Here is a 16,265-nt window from a genome sequence, read left to right on the forward strand (position 1 = left end):
TCATATCTGAAGCAGACGACCTGTTTATCCACTAAATAAGTTCAATGTACTAGATTTTTAAAACAATGGAAATATTTGTAATATTTGTAGAAATTATGAATGGTAGTTATAGGCTTCCATAGATTACAATCTATCTTTGTTGAAAAGTTTACGTCTGCCATCGCTTTTACATAACTGATTTTGTGTTCCGCTATCGACATAATTAATATATGGTCAATATAAATCATATCAATTCAGTTCAATACTTTATTTTGATCTCTGTCAAAAAGATTTGGTTACTGTCAATTATTTATCCGTTTCGTATTTATGTTCCGGATGTTTCTAATTACAGCAAAAAATCGTTGAGTTTGCCAATGGTAGTATTCCTGTAAATCTTGGTGGAACCCAAATCGTGGTAGATATATACCGATAATGAATAAATCCCTGTATCTTTAATACAAATGTAAATCAAGTATCGTGCATTAATCACGTCGACAGATTTAAGCCAAAAACTGTAAAACTACCTGATATTAAACAAATTCCACGACATAATTCCAGTGCATGATGGAAGCGGGGTGCATTATACATATATATTTGTTAACAAACTTCTTCATTTATTGCGGTAGCGAGCCGAAGTCTTCGCCTACGTATTCACGAAATATTAATAATTCTACTTCGCCAACCAAGATATTGTGCATAGTTTAGAGAAAATTTAAAGTTGAAATAATTTATGAATGTATTCCACTGAATGTAAACGTGAAATATCGGGTGGGTGTTATTGATTCCTATCATCGTTTTATAGGCTGTAAACGGTGCGTGTGAATTTAAATAACTTTACATAAGATATGGCTTCAAAATTATCATCACAAGATAGAACTAGATCAGTATGGAAGGATAACGTTGCCAATATTATTTCATTGTTCACGGTGCAAACTGCAAATGTCAGTAGTTCAAAATACGTATTTTAGTTTTATTATTTGCAATTTCCATTGCTCAACAATACCAATGTCACGGTGTTAAAATACAGAATACACTTTTCAATAATACAAAATACAGTATAATAGTTATTTTGCACATTACATTTCTGCATTCTGCATTTTGCATTATAGACCAATGCATAATAGAACTTAGCATAGTAGAACATATACCTTATATGGGATCTACGACGAACCTCATTTGCATACGGAAAAAAGTTCGGACTATGACGGAAATTAATGAAGTTAGCACACATATTCCTAGCGCCAATAAAAACCTAGATATAATTATCACGAAAATAATTGTTACCTTTATATTAGAAAATAACATTTTACGACATATTAATGCAAAGTATATATGTAATAGACACCCCCCCCCCCCACCAAGAAAAAAAAAATACTATTACCGTAAACATACTAAAATATCGCACACTTGGCTAACTGAGCACGCAGAAAAAGTGGTACATTCACGCTGCATCAAAACGCACCCAAACCAGATTTTGTGGCAAAATGTTTTTTGTTTCACGGAATCAAGGGATGAATAAACTACTAGAATACAATAATCCAAAAGCCGCCTATGCTGGATTTTCAAGATTTATTACCGTAAACGTACTAAATATGTGGGAGAATCGGGTTAGGGTAGGCTCACTGCGCACGCAAAAACTTCTACACTAGCTTTGGTGGCTCCAAGATCTTTATTTAACCAAATTGACAGATGCATATAAAGGCATGAACATGCCAAATTTCATAAACTTTCTATGTTGGCATGTCGAGTTATACCACCAAAAAGTTCCTAGCACCCGGATTCGAGGCGGGGTTCGTGGGTTCAATAAACAAGGGACACGCCCACATTGCATCAAAAAGCATCCAAATCAGCTTTGGTGGCAAAATATTTTGTATTACACAGAGTCAAATGGATGAATAAACTACTAGAATATAAAAATCCAGAAACCTCCCAATGTTGGTGGACCCCGCCTCGAATCCGGTGCTGGGAACTTTTCGGTGGTATAACTCGATACGTCAACATAGAAAGTTAATGAAATTTGGCATGTTCACACATTATGCATCAGAATCTGTCAATTTGGTGAAATAAAGATCTTGGAGCCACGAAAGCTAGTTTAGAAGTTATTGCGTGCGCAGTGAGCCTACCCTAACCCGATTCCCCCACATATTTAGTACGTTTACGGTAATATATCGCGAAAAGCCAACATAGGAGGCTTCTGAAATTTTGCAGTCTAGTAGTTTATTCATGCATGATTCCGTGAAATAAAAAACATTTTGCCACCAAAGCTGGCTTGGCTGCTCTTTGATGTAACGTGGACGTACCCCTTACTTATTGAACCCACGAATCCCGACTCGAATCCGGGTGCTAGGTACTTTGCGGTGGTATATCTCGATACGCAAACATAGAAAGTTAATGAAATGTGGCATGTTCACACCTTATGCATCTGTCGATTTGGTGAAATAAAGATCTTGGAGCCACCAAAGCTAGTTTAGAAGTTATTGCGTGCGCAGTGAGCCTACCCTATCCCGATTCCCCCACATATTTAGTACGTTTACGGTAATATATCACCAAAAGCCAGCATAGGAGGCTCCTGGATTTTTGTATCCTAGTACATGTAGTTTATTCATCCCTTGACTCTGTGAAATACAAAACATTTTGGCACCGAATCTGATTTGGGTGCTTTTTGATGCAGCGTGGGCGTACCCCTTGTTTATTGTACCTACGAACCCCGCCTCGAATCCGGGTGCTAGGAAACTTTCGGTTGTATAACTCGATACGCCGACATAGAAAGTTAATGAAATTTGGCATGTTCATATCTTATCCATCTGTCGATTTGGTGAAATAAAGATCTTGGAGCCACCAAAGCTATTTTAGAAGTTATTGCGTGCGCGATGAGCCTACCCTAACCCGATTCCCCCATGGTTTTAGTATGTTTACGGTGATATTTTTCGAAAAGCCAGCATAGCAAGCTTCTGAAATTTTGTATTCTAGTAGTTTATTCATCCCTTGATTCCATGAAACAAAAAACATTTTGGTTTGGGTGCTTTGTGATGCAGCTTGGGCGTACCCTTTGTTTATTGAACCCGGGATCCGGGTACTAACAACTTTGCCATGATATAACTCGATACGCCATCATAGAAAGTTACTGAAATTTGGCATGTTCATACCTTTTGCAGCTGTCGAGTTGGTGAAATAAAGATCTTGGAGCCACCAAAGCTAGTTTAGAAGATATTTTGTGCGCAGTGAGCCTACCCTAAACCGAATTTCCAATATTTTAGTATGTTTACGGTAATGTATCTTGAAAAGCCAACATAGGAGATTTCTCGAATTTTGCAGTCTAGTAGTTTATTAATCCCTTGATTCTGTGAAATAAAAAAAAAACATTTTGCCACCAAAGCTGGTTTCGGTGCGTTTTGATGCAGCGTGGACGTACCCCTTTTCTGCGTGCTCAGTTAGCCTAGTGTGCGATATATCAGTATGTTTACGGTAATAGTATTTTTTTTTTCTTGGAGGTGTGTGTGTGTGTGTGGGGGTGGGGGGGGGTCTATTACATACATACTTTACATTAATATGTCGTAAAATGTTGTTTTCTAATATAATTATCTAGGTTTTTATTGGCGTTAGGAATGTGTGTGCTAACTTCAATAATTTCCGTCATAGTCCGGACTTTTTTCCGTATGCAAATGAGGTTCGTCGTAGATCCCATATAAGGTATATGTTCTACTATGCAAGGTTCTATTATGCATTTGTCTATTATGCAGAATGCAGAAGTGTAATGTGCAAAATAACTATTATACTGTATTTTGTATTATTGAAAAGTGTATTCTGTATTTTAACACCGTGACATTGGTATTGTTGAGCAATGGAAATTGCAAATTATAAAACTAAAATACGTATTTGAACTACTGACATTTGCAGTTTGCACCGCGAACAATGAAATAATATTGGCAACGTTATCCTTCCATAGATCAGTAACTTATAGTTAGTGATGCCCTACCACCATCATTTCTTTTTGTCAAGTGCTAAAAGAACCTTATGAAGTATGGTTGACCTAAAAGTGCCCCATTTCCAAAATGCCAAACCAACGTGCAGCAAATGCAGCTTGTATTCAAACCTGACCCGACAAACTATTACGGAATTAGATAATTGACAACATGAGATGTAAATTCAAAATTTGTCCATAAAGTTGTTTCCCTGCCCACATGGCATGGACTTTTTATACAAGAACTCTTGTTGGAACCACGGGTGCTAGTAAAATGATCATTAAAATGAGAATTCTCTTTCAAAAAAAAAAAAATTAATTTGCGGATAAGTATTGTATCTAAATCCTATGACGACATTAACGTTCAAATTCATATAAGTAAGTGGCAAATAACTCGTCTGTAGAAATACTGAAACGCGATACATACCAACTTCCTTTCTCTTTAAGTTTTTTCGATATAAACTCACTTCTATCAACAAATTTTTACTTTTATGGATTTTAGCGAAAAGGCTTATTTTTTTAAAAGGTCGCGGCCTTGACGTAGGGTACCTGTCAGAAAAGGAGTGACGTTGAAGGGAGTCTGACGTATTTTGTACAGGCTATCCAATCTATACTAAGCAGCAAAAGAGACGTCAGGTTGGCATGTTACTCTGAATAGACGCATTGCATAAAACTTGTTAAATGTTTTTATTATATATTTCTGATCACATCTCCAACTTTACCTGAGCAATACGCCTCCTTCCTAAACACAGAATTAAACCAAGGAAATATTCTCAAAAACGCAACCTGACTTCTGAGATGGTAATGTGATTTTCATATTACTCATTCTGCACGTGCTATTCATCGGGACCAGCCCTATAAAATACACCCCCATGCCTGTTTGAATCTTTCACACTACAACGTCAGCACACGGCGACAAGACCGCCATGCTGTGCGATAGCACGTGCAGAATCCCTTCACACAGGCATCTGAGACGGTGGGAACACAGGGAAGACCCATCAGTACCAAAATCTTGGTCCAGGGAGAGGAGGCGGTATCACGGCAGTGCGCTACATGGGATCAAGCTCTCAGACCCCACGTCATATCACATTTCGCACGTCATCGAAACAACGTTTTCCATCATGAAAACGCCTGTGCCCACACCGCCAGAGTTACTCGGGACTTTCTACAGCAGAACGGTGTCAACCTTATGCACTGGCCAGCCCTTAGTCCGGACTAAAAAATCCGATTGAACATCTTTGAGGTGAAATTCAGTGGAGACTTAATAACGTCGTACCGAGACCAAACACAGCCGATGGATTGCGCCAGGCTTTTCTGAGAGTGTGGTTCCAGGTGCTAATGGCGTTCATCAATCGTCTGGTCCACTCCATGTACAGTCGCTGCGCTGCTGTTATAGACACTCGCGGTGGACACACCAGATACTGATGTATAGACTGTGTACAGACTCTAAACCTTCTCGTAATGTCTTGGAATTGTGATGAATTAATCACTAATGTGTCAACATACTGTTCATAAAAAATTGTTTTGATCTGTTTAGTAAGTCGTTTTCTAGAATGATTTGATTAAAGTGCTGATACTGACGTTTTTTTTTTTTTGCTGTTTGTGTATGTACTTGCATCATTTGTTTTTTTTAAAATTAAGGTTAATGCGATTTTTGCATTCAGCCATATTTTGATGATTCGAATTTTGAGACAACATTTTTCACGGACGAGGGGTATTGTAACTGTGCATATTTGACGAAATAATCACAAATTGCCACGTACAACCGGGGATGCTTAAGATCTATTGACACCCAGTCAGCGTCAAGGTTGATTTATGCTTTTTACTTCATTCTAGCCTCAACGTCTTTAATAAAAATATATACATTTAAAATAAACTATATAATCTATAAAATATACATTCTTTAAAATACATAAAAATAAAATATCTAAAATAAAATATTTGTGCATATTTCGTCAATATGCACTGTTACAGTATTTGTCTGCGATATCACCTCGATGGAAGCGGACGTAAAATACAACTAACTCACACACAGAGATAAGTATAAGGCGTCACCGTTTGGAATGACTTTTGGAATATGTGTAGTCTCGTTCTTGGAGTCCCTTGTTACACATGGCGCTGAAACGTTTATTTTGTCTTAAATATTCGTGTACCAATGGTAAAATGTTTATTTTGTCTTAAATATTGGATTTCAGAAGCCCATCTTTTCCCGGTAAGATCACAACATCAACTTTGATTTAAATTGACAAATAATTCGTGTTTTCAATGTCGAAGACTTTGGATGATATTGAGTTAGAAACTTAGGTACTTCAACACAACAACATATGACATACCAAATACATGTACTACGTTTTAGTTTTCCTGGTGTAATAATAATTTTGACATGACATTTTATGCAAGCATGACATACATTATTAAACTATTCGTTTATTTTTTCCAATACCCCACATCTTGTTGAACTAGATACCCCGACGGCGACGAGAGTCTCAAGTGAAATGGTTTAAACAATATTTATTTACCATATATTACATACTATATACAATACATAATAATTTATTAGTGAAAATGAGGATGGGCCGGGCCCCACTGCGCGAAGGCCCGGGCAGGTGGCTTATCGTTTTTAATTTAACATTTTTTAAAAAAAGAAAGTGGACTGACAGAATCCGATACTAATACTACCCACGCCACTATGTCCCACATTCAGAAAAGTCACCGGTTTTCATCTACTTTACTATGTACAATGTATTATTTTAAATTAAATTATACCAACAATTTAAAAAAACAACAACAAAAAAAAACATTACTCGGCATACTTCCGGGAGCCTCTAGGATTTGGGCCCCTAGTCAAGTTTCTCAGCTGCCCCCCTCCAAAAAAAACAAAAAGAAAACCACACACACACACACTCTCACGGTCCCTGTACAGACGTATATCCTGCATCCGGTCAAACTATGTGTGACTCTCATATTATTTCTGGCCAAATGATGGTGGAGGGTATGTTGACCTTTCTGTGAGCCACTGTGACTCAGTATGTAGGGCGCTGACTTACTAACCAAAAGGTTCGGGGTTCTATCACGGTGATGTCCAGGATAGTGCCGCGGGATTTACTAGTGTGGTTTAGCACGGAGGTCCTAGCTAGGAACAACCTCTAGTAGTTCTTATTGGACGAAGAACTGACGTCCCGTGCACACGTTGGCGTGCACGTAAAATAACCTTTGACAGTTGGAATTCGACGAATTTCCACCATAGCTAACTACATAGGTTACGCCCGTCTTTATTAATTTTTGTTAATGAGTGCCAATAGACAGATTCTTTTAGTTCGATCTTCGTTTGAATAGAATTAAAAAAAAGAAGAGGGAAAGTTTATCTTAGAATAGCAAAGTATTGATACAACTCTCAGCCTTTGATCTCTTGGGGCTATTGCACTGATAAAGGCGTTCTTTGATGGTGTATTCTCACGAAGGTGCCGTTACAGAGCGTGACCAAAATTAATCCTTCCCACGAAAGCGCAGATATGGACTTGTCGGCTTTCGTTTGAAGAAAGACATGTTGTTATTAGGACCCAATTCACGGTGTTGAAGATTTTATGAATTTATGTTCACTCTGAATTTTATTCACCAATTGGCAACTAATGATGGAAATCATCAAATCCTCCAAGTATTCAATATGAATCTTAATCACCAATTGGCAACTAATGGTGAATATCATCATATCATCCAAGTAGTGTTCACATATTCCCTCGCTCTCAATCAGATCCAAAAATAACTGAATTGGCCGACTGCGTAACAAACCAATGGGCGAGGATGAATATGCTACTCATCAGTGGAACGACTACCACACGGGAACAAAGAACCAACAACACTCTGGTATAGGATGTCATTCAAGGATCAAGAAGCTAGTTGTTAAAGCTCATCCGATTTTTTAAAAATATTAATGAAATTAGAATCGTACAGTATGCCGGTGGCAGGAACCACCAAGGAAGAGACATAAATATGACCAAATCCAAAGCCAGCTCCAGAAAATAAGTACGCGAGGAATTAACTTTAATCCAGTATTTAGACAGGGTGTCTTATTTGGCGAAATTGAATTAATTTGTTTTTATTTCTTAAATTCATATGCCAAACATGTTAAAATGTTACTAAATTAGTCACATTGGGGATTATATGAAAGTGTAAATTCTTATCATAACAATCTGTAAACCCATTGTTATAATTTTAATCCATTTTAATCCCTGAAAGCTGGATTCCCTTGAAGGCGTCGAAAACGACCTCCCTTAATCCGTTACAGTCAATAACTGCGCCTTCGTGGGAATAAACCTTATTGATAACGACAGGCTATGTAAAAAGTTGTTCTTGGTGTAAATTAATTGATTTTGCTTATAACATTGCTGTTGGTGTGAGATAAGAAGATCGGCGCTACATGTAATTTATTGGGTACAAAGGAATCCACTGACATTTGATCAAGTTCATAATTGCATGTTCTCTGTGTCAACTTTAAGAAGGCAATTTTGTTCAAGCCTTAGAAAAAAGCGTTGGAGTTGACAATCTTGGTGAATTCTTTCAGAGAAAACCATTTTTATAAGTTTTCAGGCCAGCTAAATATCCTTCTTGTTTTATGCCATTAGCCAGTGTCGCAGTTTGACGTGGTACCTGTTTTTTTCTCGATTCCTTTTTTTGTAGTTACAAAATGGACGAAATTTGATGACGAATCAACACAAACTATAGATCATTTCGGAACGCGTAAGGGTCTTTAGCAGTGGGAGGAAAGCGGGAGAACCCCGATAAAACCCATGAGGTTGAGCAGGTGACCCCACTGGTCACTTACAAGTCTAGTGGGATCGAAAGACGCCACTTTATGACTCATTGAAAGACCTTATGATCTAAAGCGCATGTTGTATGTTTGTGCCAAATAAATCTATCTATGTACGATATTGGCATACAAATTACATTTGTGTAATTGACGGACAATGGCCAGAATATGCCACCTTTTCACTGTTATGCAATAGCCCGAGTGACAATCTCAGCTTAATCCGGCATCGTGCTATATTATCATATTATAAAATAAATGATCTATGATCCAAAAAACGACGTTTACTCAAATATCCCTTCGTGATCTGGGTCTCTCTTTTTTCAGTTTATTTTGGCTCAGATATACGTCTAATCCATTCTAGCATGTGCCACAGAACCAAAAATTGCCGGCGCTGCACCCCCACCTCCAAAAGTGCCCTAAGTTTGGCCTGCCTACCCTTCTTCGGAAGCCCTAGCACACTGGTTTGTTTTCAGTTATGACTTTTGTTGCGGTTGTGTTGGGACTGTGTTTTTTGTTAGGGGTCTCGCAGGGGACATTTTCTTCTCGCATCTGATTCAGACAGAAGCCTGGCCGTTGATCGTTATTCGGACCGTCGCATATAGGCCTATATACCTGTATGGCAATCGGTTTTTAGGAAGATTAGCTGGGGGATGGACTGAATATTTGCCATTTTGATCACCATTTTGACTTTACTGGTCCTCTTAAAATTCTGCACCCTGGATCCAGCTATGAAAGTGTCTCGCCATCACCACACCGCTTTTAAGGTTGGTAGTACTTCCTCGGGGTACTCTTCGTATAAAGCGGGTGATAAACATCCATGATCATCCTGGGCTTTGCTCAAGTATTTAAAACATATATTCATCTTAATGTAGTCATGGAGGTGGAGAATTGGGAGGGTCCTCCTAAGTGAAATAGCCTAGAGCCTCGATCTCTTCATCTAAATTTTTTTTGCAAGGCTATTTTTGTTGACTTTTTGACTAAAATCTACAAATTGGCCACTTAAATCACCAATGATTTCCCCATTAACTTTAATGTTAATTCTCGTAGCTTGGACCGGTGTGGCAGTTTTAGATGGTCCCTGGTGTGTGATTACCGTTTGGCGCATGCGCAGTTGTAGGAGTCACCTCACACCGTTACAGACGCGGTGTGCATTGACTCCTCGTGATAGGATTTCCCCTAAGATGTTCTTACGGTCAAATCAATATATTATAGACTATTATATATTTACAATATTACCACTAAGAGAGGATGCAAATTGACGATCTTTATTATTATTATTTAGTTTATATACCCGTCCACAATGCGAACATTCTCTCTTGTATTTGGGCTGTCTACATGCATGTTTGAATGTACGTATGGGATGGTGTAATAAATCTATATTTATGTTAAAGAAATCGGAATAAGAAATTCCATACTTTTATATTTGTGTTAAATGAAGCCACGAAATATCAAAGACCTTAATCTTCCCTTGGAGGTGAATTAATTGATAATTTCAAGCCAATCATCAATTTGTATGGTTTCCACTGATCGTACGTGTGTAGAACGACTAATCACAAAAAAAACCAACGGCAACAAAAAACGAACGAAGTATCAATTTCAAGCCAATCAACTTAGATCCGTTGATCGTGTAACTACTGATCGCTAAAACAACAGCTAATCACGTCAACAAGTATTTTATTAATGACAAAACTCTAATCAAGTACATGATATATTTTTTCCTGTACTGACCAGTGGTCAGGAACCAACTCACACTGCAGGAAGTAGATATAGTTTCGTTGTTAAGGCAAACATCAGTTTCGGACATGCGCAAGTGCCCAGGAGAAAACACACACCAGGAGTCAACTCAAACTATCACACCGGCTCCAACTTTTCCCCAAATTTTTGTTGGGTAGAACGCTTTCTACCACAGATAGAGCAACATGTGGCAAACTCTTGACCAAAAGCATGTATGAGGTTCATCATAAAAAAACATGAGATATACAAGCTCGAAGTAGAGATATGTAAACATGCAATTTTCCGCCCTACATCTTAACTCTTGTATCCTTCCGCCTCAAAATCATAAATATTCACCAAAACCTGGCAAAACAATTGTATATTCAAACCTTTTTCTTAATTTCTACACCAAAAAGTAAACAAAGATCGACAAGCACAAGGGGAAAAAGAGAAAGGGGGAGAAGGACTAAAAATACTTTTGGCCCTTGTAAGCTGTGTCCAATTACTAGTCTGAAACCAGAAGAAAATGTTATTTCTTAAACAGAGTTAATTCCCTTTAACCACATTTGTCCGCTCATAATATAGTCTTGATTGTCACACTCAAATGACCCTCTTACACTGAGACTGGATATTCGAAAAGACAAGTATGTCCTAATTTCCTGTCAGAAGCGAAAAAAGAAGACAAACTCTTTCGAATTTTAACAATGGTATTATTTACAAACTCCTGTCTTATTTGAGACAGTAATTATCTAAGCAATATGCCTACCTTGATATGTGTTAGCTTAATTAATTAGAAATGCGCTCTTTGAAATAAAGACAAGTTCAGAGAAAGTGTTCGTGGCGAGGGGTCATGTCTTTTCTTTTTTTTTTTAGGAAAGTTGACAGTTGTCAATAAACCCTATGAGAGTTCAGATATTTTGACCTTCGTCTGAACCACACATAACAAACAAGAACCACTGTTATTGAATAATCATTTGAGCCTACACCCTCAAAAAAAGAACACAAACATGACAACGCTTAGAAATGGTTCCACTACCACTGGCACTGATGTCTTCCGTCTTGCCAGCTAGTGGACCGTCCGAAGGCCTTCCTTTTTGAGCAAGTTTTGTACTCATTTGACTACAAAAAAGTTAATGGCGTATAACGCCCTTAATTTCCAATTACACTGACTCTCCCATTGTTTTTGTTATGCTTTTCAGTTCTCTGCATGAATTTTCTATACCATACCGTAAGGAGTAAATCGTCAAAATGCCAGGAGCTACATCAAAGAAAGATTTATATTTGGGGAAAAGCATGACAGATTTGAATAGTTATTGTACTGTCAAAGATCTTGGACCTAATGTAAAGTTGTAAGTAAAGTATAGTCAAATTAATATGTGGAATAAGAATCTGAAAAATAAATTTGGTGTTAATTTGCAGTAGTAAGAGGGTGTCACAGTTTTGCTTTGTAGGTTACTTTATTTAATCCTAAATAAGAAACCTAAACCCAGTGTTCTCGAACCATATAAACCAGCCAAGCTATGATTGTTTTCCGCCACAATAAATCTACTACTGCCAAGCTTGGTGACTATGTTTCTAAGTTAAACAAACAAAATCTGCATTTTAATATATTTTGTCAGATTGAATGGACTAATGAATTAGAATATTCTATTAGCAAAATCAGCTTTTTGATGTGAGTGCTAGTTATGAAATAGATTTATGGAGAATCAAACAGTGGGGAAACCCGGAAATTAATGTGTTTTCAGTTGAAGCTAATTTGCAGGTAAATCGTGTACTTGCATTGATAGCTGCAGACAGATATAGTATCTTAGACAAGCTGGGTGTATGACCAGTTGTTTAATCTAAATTGTATATTTATTTACAAGCTTTCAATTCATTTCCTTTCTACTCTGTAATTCTTAGATAGAATCAAAGATACAACCTCTATCATGGAAGACATACACTTCAAAGCTGAATCAGTCTGGCTAAACACCCATTTAAATACATTCACATTTTTGATATAAGATATATTTTATTTCAGACTGATCAAATCAGCAGAAAAGACATTTCAAGAAGCCGTAAAGCAAGATGACTGTGGTGATGAAGAACGGTCATATATTCTGTATATGAAATATTTTAATGTCGTACAGCAAGCCAAAAAACAGTCAGAGTATAAAAAACAGAAGGTAATTATTCACTAACAAAGTCAGTTCCAAGATGATTGTTTTTGGTAATATTACATGAATATGAATAGTTTTAGTATGCCCGCAAGCCTCAACAATAACTTAGTTTAACACTGTGGGCAATAACTTCTGTGCACCTGGCTTATTCAAGAAAGATAGATTAAAGATTATAATGATGATTGGTAATGGTTGGTTATAAACTTTTTCTGTAAAATCTCCAAATATATTCCCTTTTTGTATGTATTTGCATGCATAATGTCTACACTGGAAGCTGTTAAACTTTTTATGTGTGAAAATAATGTATTTAAATATTGAGAAATAATGAGATTGGATGCTTTGACATTTTCTGATTAATTCCTGTTGGTGTTATTTACAGGAATACTATGATAGTTTATTGGGAAGTAAAAATCAAATGAAAGCTATTCAGAGGGCTGAGTCTTTGTCCCAAAGTCTAAAAGAAAGGTAAGTTGTTATTTGGGAATGCAAATTTCATATTGATCCCATGAAATATTTGACTACAGTATTTATATGTCCCCGGAGGAAATAAATTATGTCATTGAATATTATTTAGTATTACGTCCGAAATTTTATTTTCAGAAAATTTTGAAATTGTCGTAAAAAATATTTGCATTTAAAGGAGCTAAATCGCTAATAGTTGGGGCCTAGAAATTGACACAAATGGGGCGCAACACATATAATAATGGAATGTGAATGTATATAAACTGATTTACATTCAACCGTTTCTGTTTTTACTGTAATTTCTAATCAGTTATGTTCGATGAAATACGCCAGAAGTCTCAATTGAATGGCAATCTTTAGCGTCTGGTTATTCCAGTCTACACCAATGATATTTATTGTGCATGCTCTCCAGATAAGAATATAGCGTCACCATTTGACATGACTTGTGAAATATGTCTAGCTGCGTTCTTTGAGTCCCTTGTTCCAAATGGCACTAAATTGCATTGTGGTACACGTTTCGTGTACCAATGGTAAAATGTTTATTTTGTCTTAAATATTGGATATCAGAAGCCAATCTTATCCCTGTAAGATCACAAGACCAATGTTGATTTGAATTGACAAATAATTCGCGTTTTCAATGTTGAAGATTTTTGATGATATTGAGTTGGAGACTTAGCTACTTTAGATTAGATATATTTTAATAGTAAAGTAGCTTGCAAGCATGGATTATTTCATGACAGCAGCAATAATTGTTTTGAATAATATTACTGCTAGATAAATTGTGAATTTATTTGTTAAGGTATGATTTAATAGAAGCTGAATCTATTGCTAAGAAATTATCAAAGTTGGATGCTAAAACAGAAATAAAGAATGATGAAAATGAGAAGATAGAAGAAAAAATACTAGATAAAGAAAAGGGAGAAAAGGGCAGCTCTAATATTTTGTCAGATAGGCCTACAGGTTAATTAAGCATTTTATAAATAATTACTATCATCATCTTCTAAAATAGAAATATTAAATAAATTTTAAACTGGTACAAAACAGATACTTATTGTTTATTTCAAGTACTGAAGTATCTGAATCGAGACAAAATATGTTTTTTTGGTATGGGAGTATGGATTTGGATTATGATAAAGACGGGACAAATTTGTGGAGTTGATTGTGATTATTATTTCTTTATAATAGAACATAGGTGAGGTCAGTTAACCTCAATTTTCAAATACAAGGATGAATTGTTCTTTTCTCAATTGAACTCGGGTATGTTCGAGTCAATTGTTTTGCTGATTAATTGCTGTGCATGTGTGTTAACCAATGAAAAAGGAATATACAAGAACTGTAGTAAAGGTTGCATATTAATAACATGGCTCCTGATATTTGTCTTAAAGTAGATCCAATAAAGTACAATAAATCAGCTAGGTAGATAAAAAAACAAAAACTAATAAATAGAATTGGTGACAAAGGTTAGTATAGCAACTTTATTTGAAGATGTTGAACCCCAGGGTCAGTGTTATAATGATAACTGTGTTTTATTGTAGAGAAGAAGAAGAAAGAGAGTATAGGAAGTATATTACCAACACATTTATATGATATAATGAAAGATAAAGAAATAGAGATGTTAATAATGGATGTACGAACAGTCATAGATTATAATCAATCACACATAGATCATATCAACTGTATTAATGTACCTGTAGATATAGTACCACCTGGGTAACTATTTTACTTTTATCGCATTCACTGCCATGTTTTGAATACTGCCAATATTTATTTTAGCCATGTTCAACTAAAAAAAAAGGGCTGGCGTAACCTGCAATCCTATTTAGACAAATCTGGTATAAAACGTATCTTGCCATTTGTGATTCTCATTTGTTCTTTTTTCATTAAAAGCTTAAGTACACAGCTCAAATGCTTCCTTGTATAACACAAATTTGATTAACATTTTGTAAAAACATTAGGAGAAGATATCGCTTTTCTCAATAACCTGCTTTCTGATCAGTTAAAGTAGCTAAGTCTCTAACTCAATATCATCCAAAATCTTCAACATTGAAAACACGATTTATTTGTCAACTTAAATCAGCATTCATGTTGTGATCTTACCGGAAAAAGATGGGCTTTTGATATCCAATATTTAAGACAAAATAAACATTTTACCATTGGTACACGAATCGTGTACCATAATGCGCTTCAGCCCAAGTTGTATCAAGAGACTCGAGGGACGAGGCTAGACACATTGCACCAAATGAAACGGCGTATGTAGACTGGAATAACCAGACGCTAGAAATTTGCACTCGCTTGAGACTGTTGGCTTATTTCGCCGAACATAACTGATTTGAAATTGGAGTAAAAATGGAAACCATTGAATGTAAATCAGTTTATATACATTCATATTACAGTATTATATGCGTTGCGACTAGTGATGGGATTTCAAATTTTTTCTTGTCGGACATTTTTACCGAAAATAAAGGGACATAACTCTTATCGTTATTTAAGATGGCAGTTTTTAGACCACACACAAAAATCACGTGTAAACAAAATATTCAAATTTGTCCGTAATATAAAAATAGGTGTACCTCGTTATTTTTTATATTTAATTCCTGTACGGTATTCAAATTTATGTCAGTAATATTCCTTCAAAATTCGTAATACGATAGAATGAAAGCGTGCCGACTGCTGCCGATATGTACTGTTTCAAATTCCTCCAAAATTACCGTATTTTCGGGTCATAAGTCGCTACATTTTTCAGCAGAAGTCCGGCATTCGTCTTATACTCCGTTACGACTTATGTACAGAGGGTAAGAATATGATATCCCGAGGAATGACACCATCCGCTAAATAATCGCATTCTACTCTAGCACGCGCTATCGTCTAAAACAATTAAGTACTTACACTATTTCAATCGACATATTTGTCAACATTGCCTAGATTACTTATTTCTTTATATAAAAACATAAACCCCATTCAAAATATGATCGTAAATCCGAGAATATGCCATCAATATAGAATCTTTTCTTGACATTAGAAGCGTGAATTTAGTCATGTATTCATTTCATAATTTCACGCGTCTCGCGAGATTTCTAATACCGGTATAGCACTCGGCAGATTCCGTTACTCTACATCTAGCCTCGGCTGTATGACGGCAAGTGATATGTACCTAATCAGATTTTCTTCAAACAAGAACAACTTT

General features: G+C 36.2%; 1 protein-coding gene across 1 annotated transcript in view; it reads left to right on the forward strand.

Moving 5' to 3' along the window:
• Window positions 1–11,070: 11,070 nt before the first annotated feature.
• Window positions 11,071–16,265, forward strand: part of LOC126814535 (ubiquitin carboxyl-terminal hydrolase 8) — a 29,960-nt gene continuing 24,765 nt past the window's right edge. Inside the window, exons 1-6 of the mRNA XM_050539741.1 lie at window positions 11,071–11,167; window positions 11,660–11,809; window positions 12,481–12,625; window positions 12,999–13,084; window positions 13,881–14,041; window positions 14,617–14,791. Of these exons, the coding sequence (XP_050395698.1) occupies window positions 11,709–11,809; window positions 12,481–12,625; window positions 12,999–13,084; window positions 13,881–14,041; window positions 14,617–14,791 (668 nt within the window). The 5' untranslated portion in view covers window positions 11,071–11,167; window positions 11,660–11,708. The remainder of the gene's footprint in view (window positions 11,168–11,659; window positions 11,810–12,480; window positions 12,626–12,998; window positions 13,085–13,880; window positions 14,042–14,616; window positions 14,792–16,265) is intronic.

Source organism: Patella vulgata, chromosome 3 (assembly GCF_932274485.2).
Source record: "Patella vulgata chromosome 3, xgPatVulg1.2, whole genome shotgun sequence".
Lineage (NCBI taxonomy): Eukaryota > Metazoa > Mollusca > Gastropoda > Patellidae > Patella > Patella vulgata.